At 35.4% G+C, this 25945-nt stretch overlaps 1 protein-coding gene across 1 annotated transcript in view; it reads left to right on the top strand.

Annotated features, from left to right (window-relative positions):
• LOC110458391 (putative uncharacterized oxidoreductase YDR541C) overlaps positions 1 to 21262 on the top strand; it is a 58915-nt gene extending 37653 nt beyond the window's left edge. The window contains exons 2-9 of the mRNA XM_021510067.1: positions 8206 to 8407; positions 10768 to 10949; positions 11306 to 11437; positions 12895 to 12980; positions 15646 to 15766; positions 16050 to 16130; positions 17024 to 17145; positions 17649 to 21262. Coding sequence (XP_021365742.1) covers positions 8206 to 8407; positions 10768 to 10949; positions 11306 to 11437; positions 12895 to 12980; positions 15646 to 15766; positions 16050 to 16130; positions 17024 to 17145; positions 17649 to 18056 — 1334 coding nt within the window. The 3' untranslated portion in view covers positions 18057 to 21262. The remainder of the gene's footprint in view (positions 1 to 8205; positions 8408 to 10767; positions 10950 to 11305; positions 11438 to 12894; positions 12981 to 15645; positions 15767 to 16049; positions 16131 to 17023; positions 17146 to 17648) is intronic.
• Positions 21263 to 25945: the final 4683 nt, after the last annotated feature.

The following is a 25945-nucleotide window of genomic DNA, read 5'->3' as shown; positions in this document are numbered from 1 at the left end:
CCCCCCCCCCCCCCCCCCCCCAACACACATAAACATAAAGACTCGTTCTGCAGCTAGCATTTCAACGTTACACTAATTTTACTTAGAAAATATCTAAACACATCAGAGGAAAAAAACCAAGTCAAGTAGTGAATGATACAAAATGGAAAACGGTAGAACACGATCATTATGAGTGCAGCTGTTTTGACCTTAAGCCTTTGGGGGCTTTGTATGCAAATGAAACGTCAATATTGTATTGATTTATATAAAGGAAGTAATGGGATAGACAGTGCTGTGAAGGCTCGGCCCCTTATCTCGCTCCACAGATCTAATTGGCGTTTTGTTTTATAGCCCAGTCTATTTCTTCCTCTGGATTCAGTTTTAATAATAGGCAAGAGATTGGCGTAAGTGCATCCAGTATAATTCTTCTGTGACCTTCACATACGAGAAACTGGGGATACAAAATGTATATACTGCACCGAACTTTATACTCCTTTTCCTAATACCCCTTTTCTACAACCTTTTTTCGCATCTTTTCTGTCTTGTGGCCCTTTGTCCTGCCATTTTGTTTTTAACTTCAGTATTATTAAAAGCAGGTTTGATTATCATGTAAAAATCTGATATATATAAAATGATGGTGAAAAGAAAACAAAAATGAAAAACGAGTGGTCGAGTTGTCGGGTCCGTGGTCAACGGCTGCAGTCCGTCCGAAACCGCAAATATCTCATCCATCAAGTTCGTGTTCCATATCCGTCGGCACTTGCACAATTCAACACGAAGGTCAAAGGTTAACATTGATAAGTTCAAAGGTCATATGCTGTTTCAAAATGCACGCTGACCTTTATTTATCTCGGCTTTTTTTTTCGTTCATCATCAAATTACAGATGTAAGCGTCCTGCTAATTTAAATCTTTATCAAGTTGACTACTTATAGTTGCACATCAAGCATATACCCGACAATTGTCAAATTCCATAAAGGCATTCCTTCAGTGATTGTTACACACACAGGCTATGGGGTTCAGTGGATGTCGGTATTTGTTCACTGTTAAATGCCAGTAATGCGGTTAATTACGTGTATAACGCTAACATCATGCTGGTAGTTTTCATCAATGGAAGTTTCCACAACAAACACAATGCTTGACCTTGACCTTGAGTAAACTGTTTTGGAGTGTAATGTTTTTGGCTGCAGCTGCAAATAACCAAAGAAAGCTTGTTTTTTGTTCAAACATAAAATAACGATTTTGTTACATTTAATGTGTTATATTTTCAGACTGAAAATAACCATAATTGGTATAAATACTGGTATAGACAAAAAAAACCTCATATATGTAGCCGTAGTTTCGTATGCATTTTCATTTTGGCATGGTACTTATAGTTCCTAATGTCTTCCAAAACCAAACTCCAAGAAAATTTTATGGAAATGATGGACATTTCGGAAACGACACTCGGTCGGCCAAGCACAGAAAGATCTAGTAATGACAATGCCATGTACGAGCTTAACGGCTACGAGAGTTCAAGATATATCCACATAGGGAATTCCTAAATATACTGTGTACATCAAGTTTCTCGTCAAAGTTCCACTGGTCTTACATATAAATGTGAATTGCTTATCACTGTTGCTAAATATTGCTACTATTTCACGTCAATATCCAAATATTGTATTGGAGAAAGCTATGAGTCATTTTTAGGGATAATTTCATTTAAAACTCGGCTTCGTGAAATAATCTGTATTTTAAAGCAACTACTAGCATTATAATTGTAGGAAATTTGATGCAAAAATCACTGTGCGAACATAATTTGTTTAAAGCAAAAGGAGATATTGGCATGCATCCTCTTCATTAATTATTTAAAGCAATCGACATAATCTGTCGTTGTTCATTTTAAGTACAGGAACAAGTCTGCTAACCAAACCTTGGGTGATTTTACAGTAATTTGCGGGCGTCACTATATCCGCATTACACATTACATACCCGTGTGCAATGTGGTGCACGTGGACACATGCTTCACGTGCGCACGAGTATGCACGTATTAGCATCGATTGCAATACAGTATCATATTGCTCACGCAGCCTTGAGAGTGTGTGGATCCTAAAACTTATCGCACGTGCGTATTTCTTGCGTGACCAGATTTATATGCACATGCTTTAAATACAATGTACCTTGCATACGATGAAATGTTCATAGTTTAACCATCTGCATATGACTTTCCCTGTAGCAAGGACGTTAAACACAGATTAACAATGTCCTAGATTAACACTCGTTAACAGTACCCCAATTTTGCTCTTACTCTATAGACAGGTGCACGTGTACTCGCATACATACATGTACAGATTGACGTGACGCGAAATGTGTCAGCGACTGTATGTGTATGTAAGATAAATTCACATCAAAAACGCATTACATCTCAAAATGCTGTCTGACATGATGGATTGTAATAAGATTCTGCAGCATGTACATAGGTATAGGTTAGATGTAATTAGGTTACAATTGAAGCGACGTTAGACGTAATTGTCAAATGTTTATCGACCAATTCCACATCGCCCGTCATCCACAAAATACGCCTTTTTGAATAGTTACGTCGTGTGCAAGCGAAGGACAATTCCTATTCTGACAAAACACATTTGTCTAGAATATTCCCACTGTGTTTTGCTCCATACGTGAAATTCCAAAGGATCGCCGATCGTAACGGGAAAGTCTATTACGACTTCAACAATTTAAATGCAAGCCATCAATTCCTATGTTAATTTGCCTTTGACAAAATCTCGACTTTGGACCCAAGAAAACAATGTTCGTTACCAGATCTAGACAGTAGTCGATATAGTGTACTGTTTTTGCATCCCACTGGAACCTTCTCACTAAAATCGATTTCGTTTTCTCTTTCCTGTTTCCTCATGCAATGTCACTGCGACACGCAAAAGTCCAATGAGCACGTGTTGTGTCCTTCTTATCGCACGTACAGACATGCGCAGTGTTACTACTTGTAGCATCCTTATTACGAATTTGATTAAGATATCTTTCCTGCTTGATTGGTACATATTACCGGAGATAATAACTGGACTGCAAATAGGTACAGCAACATACCAATCAAACTGGTTTATAACTCGTTCCGTTGATTTACTTCCAAGAGTACTGATCCCATTTATACAGCTAAGTAGTCTGTAATGAGTAGGGAAGCATGTCTTTTAGAATGACAAAACAGACATATTAACTTTCGACAACAAATTTGGTGGCCATTATTCATTGGGAAAACGGAAACGATAAGCTAATCTGAATTTATCACCAGCCTGTTCACATGAGCTTTCATCACTCTTTTGTCTAATGTATATATATTGATATTGAAATGTTGGCACTGTAAGCCGAATTATAATGGTTGTTCCATTTGAACTCTAACAGCCTACCTTATGAAAATAGCGTCCATAGGACTATGAATCTCGCTAAAAACATAAGATTAAAATTAGAAGTCAATAAAAGAATAGGCTAAACAGGTAGTTCGGCTATGACGTCATACTAATTAAGTGACGCTTGCAAGTCTACTTTGATTGAATAATAACTTTAGAACATTCGTTCCAATGTCAACATATATACATATATTTAAAACTAGCTGTCAGTGAACGACTGAATTTGGACATTTGATCACTAAATTGTTAGAATGAAATTCGAAAGTATTCAAATCGCCTTCCGGTATGAATTTTGCCAAGGCTTATTTACATGAACATATACACAATCTTGCTTCATATAATATGTATGTCAGCCATCACGCCATACCCGTATATAAATAAAAGTGTTTAATCCGCGCATCAAATATTTTTACGTTACCTAACTATGTCATTGGGCTAATAAAAACACGAGGATCTTACAGAGTCCTAGTTAACAGTTGTAACAGGTGGCACAGTGATAGCCCTATGTGTATCATCATCAAACCCTGACATAATGTGTTACACAGATAGACAGGTGAAGAAGTTACACACCTTGGTATCGATATCATACGTACATGTTTGCACCTTTGACTAGAGTGACATTCCGTATGACAAGGTCACGTTGCAAACATCTCGAATATCAGTTAGTTTGATGGATCGGTTCATGGTCCTTGCAAATGACCACCGCAGATTTCCTACCATTAGCGGGTTGAACCGTTTGATTATTTACTTGCGTTTGGACCGGCTATTACTTACCCTTTTCAATTTGTTATTGGACTAGTCGGCCCAGAATCCTCCATTTGAACGGGGTTGAAATACATTGAAAAGTTTCTATTATTACATGTAGCAAGACTGGCCCACTGAATATTTTATATTTTGAGACCTGACTCGGCTAAAACCACAACATGCCTCGGGGTAGCTTGCCAAGAAACACTTGTTAAGATCAAATGCAAGGCCATCGTGATCTACCTTCTGATGTACAATGTACCTGAAGTGTTAACCTGGGCAGTTCAACGTATTTTTAAATAATTCAAATACCATGTATTACGACACTGTTATCAATAGAATTACGAAAATGAGCGTTAACAAGGGAACCGAATGGCAATACCATTTTCCATATAATCCGTGTCGGTGTAATGGGTTCTGTCAGTAAAGATGAATACAGGTATTTAAGTACAGGTAAATTGTCAGTACACATGTGTAAGTACATCAAGTGCAGGAGAGCGTCTTAGGATTCCTCGAATATCTGTTTTAAGGCTCATAAAATCCGCAAAGTCGACACGATTTCACACCGTTAACATGCATTACAGCCCAAGGTGTTGCTATCGAACAAACCCAAGTCACTGATATCGTTTTTCTATGAAAATATGTTGGTTCAAGTCCAGCGGAATTCTTATCTTATACGAGTACAATGGATATATATATGCTTACCAAGGGCACGAGGTGAATAGTCGGACTTGTACACAGTTATATACAGCCGAACCGCCGCCAGAAAAAGCTATAAATTTTACGCCGCCACACCCGTGTAAGCCCGCCCAATGTTAAAGGAGAGAACTAACATTTCTCTTGCTGTAACAGTTGTTTGTGACTTTAGACAGAAATTGCTATTCGTATTGCTATCGATAACTATAAGTAATGTATTATTACATTGAACACAAACGACTGAAGTAACTCCGTCCAGTTTATTTCCTTCTCATTATCATCAGTAAAAATACATTTGATCTTATAGTACTTAGTTTACTACAATATGCATTTGCAGGTTTCGGTCATTTTTATGTATTAAACATCCTTTATAATCCTACAACATGATTTCGTCCAGACAACCTACATGTAAATCCTTCTTACCCGCAAACGGCAGCAATTATCAATACATTGTATATGTACGTAATCGTCTGAAAAACCATTTTGAATATTGGCGGATTTCATTGGTTTCTGATAGATCTTCTCCTCACCTCAGTAATACAGACAGATTACTCTGATGGTCTGTATTTCCAATCTCATCTCTATCGATTAATTGAAAAGTTGAAAGGGAGAATCAGCCTCTCGTGAGAGGCCCTGCAGACGCCATTCTCTGTCGGCGCGCTGTGCTCATGCAATGCATACCGTCGTCTGTAGCAGTTTTATGTATATATTATACTGTAGTCGGCAGTCATAGAATTCAGATATAACAGATCATCAGGTCGGGGAATCTAGAATTTTCAATATTTGAATCGATGAGTTCTACCTGAGGTGGTCTCTTGACAGACAGAACACCAAACACCTGGGATGTCCTTATCGTTATAACATTGTTTTTATATTCTTAATTTCAGTAGAAAGCAAATGAAGGCGCCGGTATGGCCACTCAGAGAATCATTAAGTACTTCTGAACACGTTATAGTTAGAAAATTAATGTGAATTGCTCATTCCTGTGTAGTACCGGATATATATCCTATGTAGATTCTACTCATTTTTGCTGAAATCGATTTAAAAGAGCAAACAGTGATGTTGTCAATTTGTACTGTATGTTGCTGAGCGTATCATTTTGATCTTTTATAGACTCTTGATATCAATAAATCTGCATAATGTTAATTTGCATCGTGTAAATTCATGTGTCACACATTTCTGCGGCATTTTTATTTTTTATTTTTTTCTTGTGTGTCGAATTTTGAGGTTTGGATTTTTACACGACAGATACTTTTCTAATCAAAGTGACACTTCTTACCGTACGAATTCAAAACTGCGAGTCGCGAGACTTAAAAACTGCTTACAGAAAGTATCATAAAACGGGACAGCTGTTTACTCCCAATATCATAGTGAAGAGAATGTGTGCACTATATGTAGTAAACACAAATCTTTTCTGTCACTTATTACAAGTGTGCATAACCCTTGACAACGGGACATAATCCTGAGATACAGATAAAACTGCTCTATCAAGGTTCAGACAGCAAGAACTTCGATCCGAACTTTGATTAAATGTGCCTAAGGAATCAGTCTGCTATTAACAGTACAAATATTTGGTTGAACATTATTATTCTCAGTCAATTCTCAGTTGATTACCAATTCTTTATAACCAACGCCTGTTCTTTTGTTGACAGAAAAATAGACAATATTGGCAAAGAAAGCCTTGTTTTTAATACGTTACAATATAACATTTGAAAACTACACAAATGTCAATTGTAAAACTCAGCAATTTCTCTAACAGGGGGCACAATTCCCGAATGAAGTCGAAGCAATCGTCTGATACCATGCCAATATATTGTTACTGAAATGCATCTGATGACTATAGAGTGATCATATTGGCCTTGGTACAATACAAAATTTGATGTGATATGTTAAGATGTAAGTGTTTACTTCCCCGCGGAGTGATTTGAGAGGCAGACATATAGTCGAGTGAGCAGGTTCAGTTTCATACGCTCGCGATGGTAAAGTGTTTTGTTGTCCTGAAGGAAAGCAAAAAATAGCATATCGTTTAAATTTAAGCACATATATCAAACATAGTTATGTACAATTCAAGCCCCTGTAGATTCTCTTTTTATGAGCAGGGAAACTTTATCGATAGATTCCACATAGTTTAGGCCTTCTCATAAAGAAAATTGTCTTAGTGCATTTCAATGTAGTGATATTTTATGAAACTGAGACTGAAACAATTTAGAAAGCTGCTACAGGAAGTGTTTATATATCATGATCTCGTGCTTTGGTTTTATGGTCGTCTCTAATAGCCAGACATTATCTATATTATGTAACCGACTCGTATTTACGACAACCGCTGTTTTGTTTACGCAAGAATTTTGCAAAAATCGTGAATCTGAATTCCAAAAAACGGAGAAGCTGGCTTTCATCGCTGCAATAGTCTTTTCTCGAGAAAAAATATCTTCAGTGTATTATATGCCAGCCTTTCTTTCTACTTAAGATTACCGTAACACGTGCACAGGTGAAAGAAACGACCAAATTTTGTCTTGTTACGCATATATACCCTCGATAAATAGTAATTTGCTCATTAATTTTCATGTCGTTGTGGTTTCTTGTGAATTACGTCATCACATTTTCGAAGACATCCAGAATCTGATATAACCCAGAATCTGATATAACCCAGAATCTGATATAACCCAGAATCTGAACAATTATTTCAATAGGCAGAATGAAGTGATATATACTGTTATGATATATATATTACCATTACTTTCGGAATTACTTAAGGAATGACCAAGATTTTGTTTTAGTATATACGGTATATACCAAAACAAAATCTTGGGCATTCTTTATAATTTAATTTAAAAAGGTAGACAAACACGTTGTAAATACACAGTTAAAGATTTATTTAATTTTTACGTAAACTAAACAATTGCGCTAAAAAAAGCTGCGTTGTAATTTTGTGTAAAAAGTAGTTCCGTCATCAGTTTTTTTTTTTTTAGGTATAAACTATATATACCAGAACAAATATTATGGGGGAGATAGGCAAAATCAAATTATTTAAATTTGTATTTTAAATATCTTTATCTTAAATACATAACGAGCCTTACTTTATTTAATGGTGTGATGATGGCAGGAGCGGGAGACCAGTTCTGGAGGCCTTTTGATTCTTTATGTTTAACCAATAAAGTTTTCGTTTCCAGTCATCACTATTTTAGATAGCATTGTAATTGAAATGTTTATATATCCTGATTGCGTGGTTAGGATTTTTATTCCAGTCATCACTATTTTGGATAGCATTGTTATTCAAGCTGTGTTGGTGACGGATGAAGCAAACCAATTACTTTAGATTTTTATATCTGATGCGTTTAATATTTCGTATCATGATGACTGTAGGTAACATATATTTCTCTGTACTTGCAGTTGTGTTGGTGACCGGGGCATCAGGCTACATTGCCTCCCACATTGTGCGACAGCTCCAGGAGGAGGGCTACAGAGTCAGGGGAACGGTTCGCAGTCTAGGAGACGAAGAGAAGGTCAAGCGTCTGAATGAACTCTGTCCGGAGGCTGAACACAAGCTGGAGCTGGTCGAGGCTGACCTCACCAAGCCAGACTCGTGGGAACCGTAAGTTCATTTGTTTGTCCTAGTTGTGTATTATGTAATCCTGGTCACGGCACCAAAAGTGGTGGAATTGAATGTATTTGGATATTTATCCCTTGATAGAAATTTCCTTCATATTTACAAGGAGAAGTCTTGGTTTGTATTGAAAAAATCTCCTAGTTTTAATGTGGAGTACGTTATGTCATCATTACGGTATCAAATCATGTAGTGTACACTTAATTGATCAAATATGTTGACGTATTTCGCATAGAACGAAAGTTACTACATGTAAGTTACTATGATAATTTTTCTATCGCATCATTCGTAAGACATTGTCCTCTTAGTCGATAGAAATGTGTTAACATATATTTGACTACAATAACTTCATGTTTGCAAAGAAAGAAGCTTTCACTAGTAGAAAAAAACCAATTGCATTTGAGAATTACATTTGTTGAAAATTGTTCCGGAGCTTTACTCTAATATTTGACATGCAAGATGCACGCTAACTATGTATTTTAAATAACGAGAGAAAAGAATGTCACTTTTATTGTTAGAAATTCGCTTCTACTCAAGCCAGAATTATAATGTACAAGTAGATTATTGTGAAGACATTCACCTACCGTAATACATATATTTCTTGTTTCGTAAGGAAATCAGTTTCATTAGGAAAATTAATGTACTTTTTTTCGGCTCTTCGTCGAGATTGTTATGTTACATAACCTGCATGTAGTAAAGTGGAACACAGGATGGGAATGTGTAGTGTGCTTATAGTCGACACACTCTTCGCCAACCGCAGACACATCAGCTTGCCTCATTAGCGTGCCAGAATACCCATTGTTAAAGGGCCTCACTAAGTGCCTACTTGACTTGAGCAGTCACACGGGCCGTGAACAATACTTTTTTTGTGGAAGACATACACATTTTATTTTTTAAAGTTTCTATAGTTGTCAAGTTATATTACTGGTTAAGGATTTTTAGTGTATGCTTTTTGTTTTCAATTTTATTTCCTTAGATCGATTTATAGAAATGATACAATATACTTTTTCATTATTGTGAGTTAGCTAATTATCTCAGGAATGTTTTTTGTTTTGGCGATTCTTCTTTTTGGAATATCGTATGTTTGAGTCCTAAACAGCTGATTAGGAACGGGTACAAAAGTGAAGGGTATACCTAGCTTGAAACAAGTTTTTGGATATTAAGAGGCACATAAATCAAGTTTCGATCGAATGTATATTCTACTTTAGCTATCACGTGACCTGTGTTAATGGTAACCGATACGTGTAAGCCGGGGTGATCCGAGCGTTTGCCTGCCGCTTACATCCATCAAAATCAACCTCGATAGGCCACTTGTATCACAGATAAAAACAAATTCATTTGATAATGCGACCATGACAGTGATGGATGAAGGCTTAGCCTCTCAAGACGACCAATCAGATACTAGCAGTTGTGTAACAGGAACAACTGATGAGGCTTCAGTCAGATTCATTCCGGAATAACTGCAGAAGGAAACAATTGAAGCAATGTCATTGATACTTACTTTTTTAATCAATGCATCATATTTCTGCCTGCTACAAACATATTGCATTGTAAACGAAAACAACATTCATCGCATTTACGAAAAAACTGTCTTAAAATTGTTTTTAATAAAATAGTCACTTCTGTGTTCGTATAATTGTAGCATGCATGGTGGTGGTGTAGAACACAGGTCGGAAATATGTATTTATTAGATTCAGTTTGCTTTGAGATCGATGTGATGCATTCTATTCAGCTTGTGTGGAGTGGCGGTCTATTTTTTATTTTATTTTTGTATGATATATTCAAGTGATATCGTTCTACAAAGCAATCTAAACAGCTTCAAATTACGAAAGAAACTATCCATGATAATTTCATGTTATAGTAGGTTGCATGAACAAAATCGACATAAACGAATTGACTATCAAAAATAGCATTCATATTCGTTCTCCTGTAAAGTACATGACAAACGTCCCTGTTTAGTATTACCTTCAACCCGTTTTATGTCACACTCTGTAATGAATGTATGACATCCATAGCAAGTTTAGTAACATTGATAGACCCGATGTTCCTTTCTGCATACTAATAAGAGAAGAATTCGGGATGTTTTCTTTGTTCCGTGCATAATGACACTGTAGAAGCCAAAATTAATCTGTTACCTCCCATTGAAACATTTTTTGTCCTTTACTCTTCTGTCAGTAATCTGTCGTCGTGGTCGTGTGTCCTGTAAGACCATATTGTGTTCAAGGGACGCTAAACCAATAAACAATGAATATCTCTATGCAAACCATCCAATTTCTGTATATATGTTTATGTTATCTAATGTTTGGAGATATGTATGTTTAACTGTTGGCATTCATTTCACCTAACAGGGCTATGAAGGATGTGACGTACGTGATTCACGTTGCAAGTCCATTCCCGTCAACGGCCCCTAAGGACGAGGCTGAGTTGGTTACTCCGGCAGTTGAGGGCACGCAGGCCGTCCTCAAGGCTTGCGTCACTGCTAAGTCGGTGAAGCGTGTCGTCCTCACGAGCTCCTGTGTAGCTGTTGGCTGTAAGTAACATTGTTTGATTGGCTGAAACTGAATGCACATGCATAGAAGATATTGCACGGCTACACTAGCATCACCGGATCCATCTTATATTGAACACATTCACGATGCTGCAGTATTTGAAAGTCATTTCCCCAGACATAGGAACGAAGCAAATTATTTATTTTACTGAATTAAGAATTTCTATACATTGCATGTCCATGACTGATGTTCACTAGGAGAAAACATGTTACAAAAAGCAAATGTAAGGTATTTGTCATAATAAATTAAAATTATTCCATTTCATTTCTTCTGTCTTTATGTATTTAGTACTGCTAATTAAAATGTTATTATAATTTCTTTTCTCTTCTTTACAAAGGGGGTGCAGGCGTCGATCTTTCAAAGACTTTCAATGAAGAGGATTGGACAGACCCAGAAAAGCTTGACGCTTACGGTAAAAGCAAAACCTTAGCAGAAAAGGCTGCCTGGGACTACGTGAAGGAACTTCCAGGTAATATATGAATATCGAATCATGCCTATAGACAATCGTTATAATTTAAAGTTCGAATTTCAGCAGATTAAGATTTTAACTCATTATTGATTTATCGGCAGATAAGTACATTGATGAATCGGTGTACTCACACAATATATGCATCTTGAATCTATATACAGAAACTTCTTTGAGCGCAATCCAAATTTAGCGCAATATGTTAAGCACAAAAAAGCGTAAATACGTTATATTGCAATATATGCTCTGGCGTATTCACGGAAAGAATACCTCTTCTATCCAGTCAAGTATTGGCTATTCATAGATAGAAGATTGTTCCAAATAGAGAAACCGATCCTTATATCAATATTAACACTTCCTTGATTACTGTGGGCTTTTGATGGAAACTGAATCCCTAAAATTAGTTAACTTAACCAGTATATTTTTTACCAACGTGGATATAAGATGAAAACCTGGTTGAATCCATGTTCCATTATACCCCCAGAAACCCAATTAGTTTGCAATTGAATGAAATGCTGAAATATTGCCAAGTCTTTTGATGTTAAGTGCCAAATGTTGTTATACTGTATTGTACTTAAGAATCCTGAGTATCAGGATGTGTACCAGTGTTGGATATAGATTGATTGCCAATCATGTTATCTCTTTCTATAGTAACTTTATTCGCTTACCGAAAACGCCTGTTGCAATATTACGATAATTGTGATGTCAATATCTCGGAAATATACCGACAATTCTCTTCTGTGCAATGTATTAGCGTCTTTCCCCCTCTGTTTTATAATACGTATTGTATACATTATTTTTAGAACATTAATTAAAACTAAATTTGTTAGGAGACGACTTACATTAGGAAAAAATTGACAGATAATTAATCAGTAACGGCGTATGGATGGTGAACAGTCTATCACACGACTGTCTGCTTAGAGATCATCCACACGTTCATCAGATAGTATTTTACGGAATGTATTTATCCAAATATCTTACGTTTTATATTATATTTATTGTAGTTTCAAGTTAAGGATTATTCGTCCTGAAGTTATACTTTTGTCCTTTATTTCATTTCTCGACCTGCTTACAGCATCTTATTTCAAGGTCCTTTTTCATGCATTCATCACAATTTTGTTTCAATCATTCACCGATAACTCCAAATTAATTATTAATGCCAAAATGTTGCTGCATAGAGAGTGTACAAACCACGACGTGCCAAAAGCCTTCCACCTTATGTCATTTTCCCATTGGATTCTAAATTAACATAGAATCCAATGGACAAATGACCAGGAAGACTTGTGGCACGTAACCGTACATTCAAGTATATTCTGAGGTGTAAGAACAGTTCTGTATGTTATGAATTGTTGGGAGAGAAATTTGTTTTGTTGTTGCACACGAGATACATTTAATCCTAAGTCTGTGGTTGTATTTTTATATGAGATAACTGTAAGATACTTGTTTTTTTGAATTTGCAGATGAGGATAAGATTGAGCTTGCAGTGGTGAACCCATCTTATGTTATGGGTCCCGTCATAAACGGATCCCAGAGCAACAGTCTGGAGGTATGTGTCCATCATAAGGTGTCTACCAGGTATCTCCGTCAGATTTATTTGAATTATAAATGTGTGAACTAGATATCTGCCTTAGAAAGTAAACTTAAGGGACATCCATTATGCAAGTAACATGTCGGGTATTCNATGGGGTAACAATTCCAGTCTTCTGTCAAATAACACAGAAAAAATAGACCAATAACTACAACTGTCGGCAGGGTAAGGATGGGGTAACAATTCCAGTCTACTGTTAAATAACTACAACTGTCTGCAGGGTAAGGATGGGGTAACAATTCCAGTCTACTGTCAAATAACACAGAAAAAATAACTACAACTGTCGGCAGGGTAAGGATGGGGTAACAATTCCAGTCTACTGTCAAATAACACAGAAAAAATAGACCAATGCATTTACATTATTTACTGTCAAAAATAAAGATGATAGAAAAAATAGACCAATGCATTCACATTATTTACTGTCAAAAACAAAGATGATAGAAAAAATAGACCAATGCATTCACATTATTTACTGTCAAAAACAAAGATGAAATAAACAAAGAGTTCACTATGAATAAGAGAAGGCGGTGACCTTTATTGCTATGGAAGTGTTTATTCTACACAGAGAAAATAACTATTTGCACAAAACCCTGTATGTCTTTCATTGATAACGAGCGTTGCTTTGGCCGGTAGAGGGAGCCAGTTTGGCGGGTGTATGGCTGTTGAGGCTGTTCTTGTGGCCGGCTCTCTGCATCAATAATGCAGCTGTATGTGTGTGTGTACAGCTTCGTGTGCACACTGCACATTTATGCCTCTCAGCAGGTGATTTCTCATACAGGCACGGCACCATGAGTCCCAGACACCCTCATACCAGCATATTGCATTAGACCTGCTACAGTGCCAGTGTTATTTCATAGGAAGTAATCGATATATTTGTTGACAAGGAAATGATATTGTATCAACTACAATAAGATATCAGAAACACACTCGTAACTGTAAAGGTTCAGGAAAAGTGTAAAATGCCTTTGATAGAACAAATAATATAATGATGATTTAAGAAGTTATAATACACGTGTTAATGCACATCAGTAAGAATTAATGTAACTGTTTATGCGTATATCTTACTCTCGTTAGTTAATTTTAAAACTTTAAAAAGACACTCGGTTTTTAAAGTTTGAAAATTAACTAACTCTAGTTAGATAAACATGTTAATCAACCGAAACTCGTTGTGTAAACTCTATATATGAAACGGTTGGATAATAATTGTTCACTTCTTGTTAAATGTATGATATTCCACAGACTCAATAATCTAATTTTGAAAAAAACGTAATACATTCACTGACAAATTATCGAAGTCTAGAAACATAAATATAGTTATTGTATTTTTATACAAAAATATTTAAAGTAAACACTATACACTCATTCAATCTGCTTTGCTTTAACATTTAATGGTGACGATGACTCAGACATAATATCCATTTATATTGATTATCAGATCCATCAGATACCAGGATAACTCAAAGCATAAATAGTCTAAGTTCGCTATCACGAACTATTTTATCTTCAAATCCTTGTTAACTCAAACTTGTTTCCGGGTCCAGGCCATAACTGTTCTTTAATAAAAACATTAATTATTAGAACTCCCTCGACCAAATTGGTTATTCCAAAGAGAAATATTTGCTCCAACAGCGTAAATCATACATCAAAATATTGCTTATCTCGATTTTGTTTTGATTTTCACCTGCTATTCTACCTGTTAGGGGGGAAATCAGAAATTTAGATAACCAGACATATGCGAGTCTATTTTAAGAGAGTGTTAAACCGATCCTTTATAGCAGCTATACAGATGTGTTCGTAATTCAGAGCTTATCAAATTTTGAGTTCTTTTATTGAGACAAATCTCTAAATAGTTATTATGTCATGGAAAAGCTAGTTTTATACGTTTTATTCTTAAATGTCGCGTCGTTAAGAATTTTAAAACTGACTATTTTAATCGCAGTATGGGTCTTAGTCCTCCAAAACACAATTTTGATGATTAGAAGCAAATACGTGCATAAGAGACTTTTCCCGAGATTAATAAACACGCCTTTTACAATTCATTCTTTTTACGGAATGGAACGAGGAATAGAAAGTGTACACAAACCAGTGATTACTAGCAGAAATTACTAAGCAAGTGCTTGTTTTGTGTTAAAGTAGAACACTTTTCAATTCAAGATATTTTATTCAAAACAAGGTAGAGCACTTTGACGTCATGATGCCCTTATTTTCATTGTGGGATTTCAGTATCAGTCAAATGCATGTCTTAGCTTGTTGCGGATCGACTCTGTTCCCTTGATTTTGAAACAAATTGGCTTTCTATTGTGTTACGCTCTGGTATAATTTTCTCATTCACCCTTGAAAACACATTTGAACTCTTCCAATTCAAAGGTTGGCATAGTTCATTGTGAAATTTCAGGGGTGAATGAGTTTAAACCGTGCACGCTTCAACCTAGACGACAGCAATGATTAATATAGGTCAATTCAAGTTTGTTTCATAACTGTTCTAAAATAGATTAAGTTAATATTCTGATATATTTTGAATTATCTCTTTTTTGGTTCCTGGCAGTGAAGAATCTTTGGGCATGCGAATTTGTGCTGCGCTGTAGTAGTATAAATAGTACGGTTTTTTTGTCATTGTTTCCAGGTGGTGAAGAGGCTGTTGGAGCGTGAAATGCCTCTGGTGCCCAAACTGAACTTCAACATCGTGGACGTCAGAGACGTGGCTAATGCCCATATCAAAGCCATGACCTTGGATGACGCTGCAGGTCAGGGGTCAATTCAACTATCCATGGTTAATAAAAAAAATAAAAATAAATATTGTGTTTGTTTGATTAAAGTTATTTAACAAACATGTATGGTAAAAGTCTGGAAAAAATCTGAATATCGTCTTTAATATCAAACTTTAACCTACAAATGTTATAAAATGTAAAAAAAAAAAGGGGGGGAAAAGACCAGAAATACGACGGCTTTGACACCAAAGTGATGTTTACCACAAGCATAAGTGCGTGAAACACTGTTCATTTTATATTGATTTTTGTTTTTATACAGGAAAGCGTCATCTCGTCACAAATGCCAATATCTGGATGAAGGAAATCGGCCAGATTTTATCCAAGGAGTTCAAGTCACAAGGTACAATATTGTTTTCAATGTAAGGTATAACACAAATGATATATACTTGGTAGGACAGTTGTTTACACTTTTACTGTACGTCTGATGGCAAGGGCTTTGGAATCAAATCCTACCCTTATTGAAAACTAAACAGGAAATTAGTCATGCATTTTATCAAGTTATATTCACCTAAAACCTGTAGCTAATATATATACACAATGTATTTAAAAGTGAAATTATAGAAACTGTTTTGAGCGAACTATTTTCATATTACTGTGGCGGGGCCACTGGTTTGTCTTTGGTGTCATAATTATGAAGCAATGCGCTGACTTCTATTTCCAGTTTATTTACATTTATATATAGTTAAATGTCCATACCTACACCACAACAATTTCACTCTTTAGCCACACTGCCCATATGTTGTCACCCCAGACTCTGTACCCAGGTAACTCTTCATCATCATTTCTCCCAAAATCTCACGTCCAAACTGTTCCCTCTCTAGCCACTCTCCGATTTACACAGCCGGCCGAGCTCTGACACTCGCTCTCTTATCCTCTAATTTATCCTTAGTCACCGACTCTCTGACACACCTTCTAATTTGTTCTCTCGTCTCATTTCCACAAAGATAGCACTACTTCGCATTACAATGGTAAAGAAATGAGAAGTTTATCAGGAAAGTTTTGAATTGTTGTACTAGCTTTTTGAGCCAGCAAAACATTGAAGACCGCCAAATTGAATTGATGGATTACTATGTGTTAAAAACCAAACAGAAAAAAAAACAGAAAAAAAGCGAGGTTTATTTTGGTGTTGTGAAATATCAGCGTGATACATAATTTAGAACACGACTGAAATTAGGTCACTTTGTTTACATATACTGCGATATTTTTGCTGATCAACATTGATTCTTCCACCAGGGTATAACGTGCCAACCACGGGATGTCCCAATGCCATACTGTGGATGAACAGCTGCTTCAACAAAAACCTAAAAACGCTGATTCCACAACTGAATAAAGTCTACAAGTTCGACAACACTAGGGTAAGTCACTTCCGGAATCTTAAAGTTTCTTGAGATGAATGTAATAGCAGTTACAGGATGTAATTAGCACAATTTTATGGTAATTGGGTTTTTCTCAATTATCAGAATGATACATTTTTATGTATATTCATTTGTGGGTAAACATGGTCTTAATCAGTAAGTTTTGGCAACGAGTGTTTATACATGTTCTCATGAGAGTTCATAAGCAACTTTTCCAGGATAGAGGATAAATATAATATTAATTATAATATATACAACATTTGATATAGCCCCCTATCTGGCTAGCATAAGCCACTCCAAAGCGCTTTACAGTACATAGATATACAATTAATACAATTAGCACACACATTAATCAATACAATTTTGAGGAACACGCAAAAGCTGCCTTTTCAGGCGCTAACCACTTTAAAGCTAAAATCAATCAAATGAAATATAAACAAATGTTTTATAAGGCACTTTTGTCATTTTCAATGTAACAAGCAATATTTTACCTTGATTTACAGATGAAGGACGTCCTGGGCATCACACCCAAAGAGCCGAAGGAAATTGTTATTGACATGGCGTACAGTCTTATAGAGAACGGACTTGTCAAGAAAGCCAAGAAGTACAAGGGACCCAACGGCGGGGGCGAAGAAGTGGCCGAGGAAACTAAAGAGGAAGGCGAGAAGACCGAAGAAAAGGAGGGAGAGGAAAAGCCAAAGGAAAACGGCGACGTCAAAGAGGAAAAGGAGGAAGAAGATGATCTGAAAAAGGAAAGTGAGGAGAAAGAAGAAGAAAAACCAGAAAAAATTGAAGATGTTGAAAAAGAGGAAGAGAAACCAGAGGAAAAGGAAGAAGGGGAAACAAAATCAGAGGAAAAGACGGAGGAAAAGAGTGAGGAGAAAACAGAAGAATCAACGCCAGCTGAATAGAGAGGGATACACTGTAATCTATTATAATGGCTGGTAGAGAGACGGTATATTTTCTGGGGTGAAAGTGCTGATAAGGGAAGTAACTCTTTTAACTACATAATGGACCAAGCTGCTTGATAGTTGAGTTAGCCCGGCCAGTGTTATTCGGCAAAAACCGACATCTTTCCCTTTCAAGTCGATATCTTGCTTTGTAAACACTGTGAAATTCAATTCAGCGTATTTAAATGGAAAACTGTCGAAGATTAAATGTATATATATATATATATATTCTTATCCCAGTATTTGTTAGAAGTCTATATAAAAAGCTTTATGACAAGATCCAAATGATGTTCTTAAGTTCTCAGTAATGTTTCATCCGTTCGGCAGCATACATACCGATAAATACCATCAATAGTCATCATATGTATTATGTATGGGCCGAGATTTCTTTCAGCACTACAATATTAACTATAGCAGACAAGTGAGGAATGACAGTGGATTTGTGTTTCAAGTCGGTACATTCCATTTTTTAAATAGTGGAGAAGCAAAGAACTCACGTTGGGAAGGGATACAATGGGTTGTTGTCGTTAAAAAATCTTTTAAATAAATGAAAGTCAATCTTACCTGAAGATTGCAAAGAATTGTTCATGTGAGTGATATTTATGAAGGTTGTCCTAATTATAATAGGTGAAAATGATTGTGAAAGTAACGAAATAACCAAAATAACAGGGTGATATTTAGGTGATTTCCCTATTTGTTACTGTGTTAATAATTAAGAGAAATATGTACAGAACGGTATTCGCTACACTAAATATAAAGTAAATTGGAATAACTTCCCGATCACGAAGAGCTGTAATAACATGACCTAAGGGGGACAACTCGTACGCGAGTACACGCCACACGATTGATGGAAGGAGAACAGCTACATGTGTGCTATATATTAATAATCTTACCTATTAATACAATCATACATGCTGGATATTTTTAATGTAAAATGCTCATACATGTCCATAAAATGGACGGTGTTTGTATATGTTTTGTCCGTTTAGTGAAGCCAATGCATTTGCCTTTCTCAAAATTTATTTTTTAAGGTAAAAATCTTATTTCTAATTTTTTATGAAGATCACATCGTGACAGTTTTTGTCATCCACCTTTCGACAAAGTGATTTATACAATATATTATCTATTTCTTGCGTTTCTATGGTAATTTTTGTACTGCCTAAATGTATTATATTCATCTTTTTGATCAATCATTGTTCATGTGTGTGATAGTTTGATTGTGCCCCAGAACCCGCGTTCCCTAAGCCAGAAGAATGACTTTAGTTGATTAACATCTAGCCACGTGACCGGAGGGACGGATCTAATGTTTCTTGTCAACCATTGTTTTGTGTAATATATACCCAACTAGTCACGGGGATTCCCCTACCTGGTGCAATATATCAAAAGAAATATTTGATTACGGTCACGGGTATTTTAAGAAAGGAAATATTTGTGCTAAAACATTTAGCATACATTTCATTTGTGTAACGATGTGATAAAACTTTGTCTGGTCGACGTTTGAGAACGTTTGCGGGCTGTAAACAATGATGATTTTCATATCGTCAAATAGCCCTCTATATAAAGAAAAATGACCCTCTGAACAGCTACCCGTGTTCAGTACAGTTCATGTAAATTACCTTTATCCTCTCGTGTTTTAATGGGGTTTCCTTTGAAAATCTCCGCGATCCGCAATGGAAAGCGTGATGCTGATAAATTGCATGAACCATGCTGTACATTACGAGATGAACAGAAAGTGTCAGCCATGACTGGTGCACACAGAATTGTAATGTCACCTTTCACATGGAGAACTAGTAATACTTTTTTTTTTAATATGAATTATATATTCTGATTATACAGATATATGTAACATTATGTATGCTTATGGTAACAGCAAATCAGTTCAATGGCAGATCTATTGTTGATGTGACGTCGTACCAGTGTATTCTCATCGCATGCAGACTGTATCCTAGGGAGGGACAGTTTTACCTTTTTCCTGTCATTAAATTTGAATTTACACCTCCTTTGTAATAATAACCAATGAGGTCAGATTGGTATTTTGTAGAATAGTTAACAAATAACGAAATTATAAAGACATCTTAGCTTAAGGAAACGTAAGAATTTTGTCAAGACTGAAAAGTGAGGTCAGTTATGGTTTTAATATCACAATCAAAGTAGCTTGAACCATGTCTCTAAGCTATTGTAAACTAACAATGTTTTAGAGGATTTTATTTTACATCTTTACTATGAAAGCGTCTGGAACGCTATAAGAAAAAGTAATACCTTATGGCGTGATCGTTGAGTATACTGGTACCCTGACAGATACAGAAGCTTGTAGCTAGTGTAGTGATGGTAGTTGTGTTACACCGGAAATATAGCAATATATATATAAACTGAACTGATAATTTACCCACCGATCGTCGTGAGCTTTCGTCACGAGAGCGTTGAAGTGTACTTGTAGATACGACTTGCCTGTGAATGTAGCGCTCTACACGTGAGAGCTCTAGCCAGTGTATCGTCAGCGACTAAGTACACGGCGTTGTGATGTTGAGGCTATTTTCAAGTGTTTCCATAACAAATTATGTATCATGATATACTCGTTTGCCTTATATGTTTTCCGTATGTGTATACAATCCAACATGTTGCTAAGAATTGACATTTTTCATCTAGGTTTTAATATAATTTTTTTCCGATTAGATAATAGAATGCAGGATATATGGCTCTAGAGTTTAATATCAAAAACGTGGCCTTTCATAGGTCGTGCAATGTCCACTACCCCTTTAAATGTTGGTGGACTGATCCATACAATTACATGGGAATGTTCCACTGCATCAGTTAGGGACAGAAGGACTTACTACCAATGCAGCATCTACATTGCTTTCGAACAGTAGACAACATTTGAGCGTTTACATCATTTAGACACAGAAGAAACATTACAAATTGACTCTATTTTGTTCATCTGTATTCATAGAAACATTAACAAAACATTCTCTTCATTTGTTTTTCATTCGAATATGTGTAGGTTATTGTCTTAATGATAAATATTAAGTATTCGATGTTATGAAATAGTAACATTTATAAACCTTTTATTAATTTATTGGTATTTAGACATCATTTCTGTATACTAAGAGCATAGCTTTATGTATGTCACCGTATATCAAGAAAAATAAAATAACTTTGTTTCAATCACAGCCTTTGTTCTTTATTTTTATTATACGATATTATATATAGTGCACTAAATATCTAATTGCTGTAAAAGAAGATTTGCATGATTAAAAAATGATCAATTATTTGCGTTGATAAACTTTTCGCGAAAATTATTCACACGCTAATTGATGACATAGATTATAAAAACCATAAGCGATTAGTTTAAAGAGTCAGAGCGTGAAGATTGCCACACGCAAGAATTTCCACTTCACAGTATAAAGCACTTTAAAATACATATTTATACGTCATACAATCAATATGGTATGAGGACATCGTAGAAGCTGCCATATAAGACTCCTAATTATGGCCTATTCCTCATGGTTAATATTTCAACATGTTAGTGTGACTATTTATGTTTAAGGTGTATTGTGTTGTGGGTATTGTATAACGGCACCACGCTTTCGACGTCAACATTTTTCATAGTACAACCTTACATGGATGTTTAAACATAGAGACTACTAACAGCTCAGACAATTTTACACATTGGAGGGCAGGAGAAATGTTTTCTTGGAACTCGGCCTTGTGCATGGAAGGCATGAGCGTTAACCATTAAAACCATTTCCATCCATTTTTAATTTGTTATTGAAGTTATTCAAGTACTCCTTACCTTCGACATTCCAGTACATATAGATATGCTTATACAAAAAGCAGACACGTTGCCCTTCAAATCATATATCAATAAAAAAACCAATTGATCGCTGTCTTTAGGGTAGGAAAAACATAAGTAGGAACTTTTTCTCATCTAGTTTTGTCGTCATTTTTAACTGGCTATGATTTTCTGACAAACATATGAATACGTCAGCGAAATGTTTTGTATGATTGTTTTAACACATTTAAAGCATAAAAAGAACAGCATCAAATGAAATGGGTGGAATTGATATACATTGTAGATCTATCTATAACAAAAGCAAAACAAACAGCAGAATTACAGCTCAAATCAAACAAATCAAAACAAAAAATGACGACCAGGCGTTCAAGCAGCATTTTCTGAATCACACGTAACACAAGTAATGATGTAACCCCACGGGCACCTGGAGCACAGTAAATTATCAAGGTCACCAACGATCTCAGGCACCGTGATATAGTTTTAATTATGATAAACGCTGAAAGATCACAATATACATCTTGGGACAATACAGGGAGAATGTTATGTTTAATTTTCAAAATATAAGACTCCTAATATACAGAAAACTACACCGTAGAGAAACTACTTTTAAACAAGATTCAGTCACGTGGCTAAACACGTAGCGGTTAAGAGCATAATCACAAGTTCACGTTGTCATGCAACGTGTAATGGCAGTGCGTGTCATCAACCTCAGTGGCCAGGGAGAGCCATCTTAATATCTCTTCAAATGAATAAAAGATCACCATCATTAAGCTGATCATATGGTCTATTGTAACCGACACAGAAAAAGTATTTATACAGAAGAAATATGAAAAGAAAGCACCGACCAATCGGACTTGAGCATTTTTTTACTTATGGAAATATGGAAAGATACCTAGTCAAATGACGTCATAAAATATTTACTCAGTTGATCATAGAAAGTACTTTATGCCGAAAAAAAGTTTAGTCAAGTTGGGAGAAAAATAAGTAAATAAGTATTCCCCTATCAAACCTCAACGGGAGACCCCTACATGTGCACCCTTTCATGGAACTTCGTGATGGACGAATTTTACTCCTTCGGCCAGCCGTTTTTTGTCTCATACCACCCATGAGGAAAAAATCTAGAAGTGAATAACATTTATGCTGGCATATCAAGCATGCAAAACACTCCAGTCCTGTGGCTTATTTCGGGAGGCCTGCAGTAAAGTGTCACAATAACAGAAACCAAAGCTATGAAACAAATACTAATAATCACTTGAGCAAATATAATGTGCAGATAGCCCTTGAAATCACAAACAGGTTTCCGATTTTCAATATTCAAATGCCAATTGTACAAAATGACGATGCACTAATATCCAATGTTCTGAACGATATCCTCAGTAATAACACAAACTTCATACATGCTCAATAGTATATGTTCAAACTTCTTTCTAGAAAAGTTCTTATTATATAATACATTCTGTAATACAAGGACAAATCAACAGTTTTAAGAGCAGCGATGACATTATCACAGTACCATGGTAACATCTAGCTAGGATTGTCCGGATTCTAAAATGTATTCAAAATCACTATTAAAATTTTGTTTCTGTCATATCAGATCTATCACTGACCACATATTACTGTTAACGAGGAATGTATTAAACTTCAGTTCTAGGACACTTCTAAATCCCCTCCCCCAAACAATACTCTGGCTGTATAATTTGAAAAATATGAAATATAATAAGTTTACCAGTCAGTAGGTAATGATTGAAGTCATTAATGATACTTAATGACATTGACATGTTAACTCGCATCCATTATTGCAAATGAAAGTGTACATGAAAACATTAATAAAAAAACATTGTAAAACGAAACGGAAAAATGGTTGTCAAGGTGCGTGCCAATTAAGCCTAAATCTAGAATATTAGGACGAAATCTGAAAAAACATCAATCACACTTCAATGGAACCAGTGTACCTCTCTTTTGAATTGATATTGATCAGTGCTCAGTTTGGTTCAACAAAAACAAAAAACATGAAAAAAACAAAGACAAAAAATACCGAAGTCGTAGATAACCATTCTGTTGACTGCTTTCAATTCGTAAAGATAAAGACTTTGTCCACTGCACTGTTGGAGACTTAAAATTGAAAAGAAAATCATTCAAATTAAATTACAAAAGATAGCGAATACCTCCAACTATAAAATGGAGCGAAAATTGAGGAATTATATAACCTTGTCTTAGATAATATACAAACTCGCTGCTTCAAAAGCTGAGATACTAATTTTGTCAGCAAAGTTTACTTCAAACTGCTCGATGTATTGAACATTCACTGTGACCTTGGCTTAAGATTTAAACGGCACATGCGTATATAGGCTCCTTTATTTCTCTGTTGACCTGTACTTATGTAGAACAAGTGGATTTCACTGAGCGCACTTTAAAACAAGTGATACAATGTAAAGTACACCAATGCAAACTTAACTTGTAATTAAAATTAACAAGCTTAAACAGAAAAGTAAGAGTTACTCATTAAAATTTGATTTAAGAAATAAGAACAAAACATTAATGTAGGGAAATATAAGTTAAATGTATATTAGAAATTAGAAACAAGTTAAAATTATACAGTCAAATTAAAATGGAACTAGTTGAACACAGTACAGTTCAAATCGCCTTGTTTCAATATAATAACCATCAGACTTGAATGTAAAACAACGGCTCTCATAAATATTAAATGCGACACGAGATGATTAGAAATTACGTTCTCCTGTGGGAGCTCCCTGGATATCAATATTTCAGTAACCATCGCGTTTGCTAAAGTGTTTTTGTTTCACACAATTTATTTTCACGAACTACAGTTTTAGATTCGATAAAAAAATTCATTATAACACAGCATTATATCATTCAGGTCAAAAAACGTATTTGTAGACTTTTATCATTAGTTACTTCGTCTGGTGTAAGATATTTTTCGTGCATCACAAGATGAGAGTCTCTCTTTTGGAGTTAATGAATCGACAATCCAGTAATCACTAAACAACTAAATTGTTTTTGCAGTTTCTTTTGTTATTAAAATAAATTCGAAAAAATCGGTTAGTTTAACAAAATTTTGAGTAAAACGAGAAAAAAATCCATTTGTTGGCATTATCGACTAGCAAATGCAAATTTAGACTCATTATTGCTACAAAAAATATCTGTGACTCCACTTTGACGTTTCGCCTGCCTAATATAGAACTACAAACTAACGACCATTTAACCACTTTCGCAGTTTAATATAAACGTCTTCTGTTTTTCATTTACCAACAGCTCTGGGAGATATAAACACATTAGTGTGTATTGCTCATAACTTATTTATCTCCCTCTGTTTGCCTATTAATTCTATACTTTTAAAGCGCAATAAATAATGAATATGCCTATAAATAAAATCGAATATCACTCCGTCTAAAAAGAAGTGTTCAGACTAAATTGATCAAACAATTCTCATTCAAACATTGATCGACCGTTGCTCACATTTTCAGTTAAGGTCATCAGTATTATCAGGTAAAAAAATCGACATTCGGAATCGAGTATGAATGCCGGGTATTATAGAAACATTGTGGATTTTTAGAAAATTGATATCAGATAATCATAAGAAATGTTTTGTAGAACAATATAATATAAAAGTAAAAAGTGTGGGTATGAGATATAACCAATGCCATACGTACGTTCATCAGACAACCCAGCTGACTAAGACATCAGACATGTTACAACAATTAACCATTTTTATGTGCGTAATTACAAATCCACTCATGTGTTAAGCACAAACCTGGATGATTGTATGCTTACATACAACTGGTATTACTTAAATATTAAACACACACGGCTTGTGAAAAGTACTATGTATGTCAATAAAAACTTCCGACAACTTTATAAAAAACTGATTCAAAGCGACAGAGTTCATTTCGTACTAGTTAGCGCCCCACACATGTAAATACTGTATTTAAGGATTGGTCCAGTCAAATATTCACCCTTCACTTGTACCTTATATATTTGCGTGGCGTTACTTTGCCCATATGTAATTAGTAAATATTAAATGTAATGTTGTCATATTTGC

The sequence above is a fragment of the Mizuhopecten yessoensis genome, unplaced genomic scaffold (genome assembly GCF_002113885.1).
Source record: "Mizuhopecten yessoensis strain PY_sf001 unplaced genomic scaffold, ASM211388v2 scaffold9561, whole genome shotgun sequence".
NCBI classification, from domain to species: Eukaryota; Metazoa; Mollusca; class Bivalvia; order Pectinida; family Pectinidae; genus Mizuhopecten; species Mizuhopecten yessoensis.
Note: the sequence above shows the minus strand (reverse complement) of the source record. Positions and strands in the feature narration are given on the sequence as shown.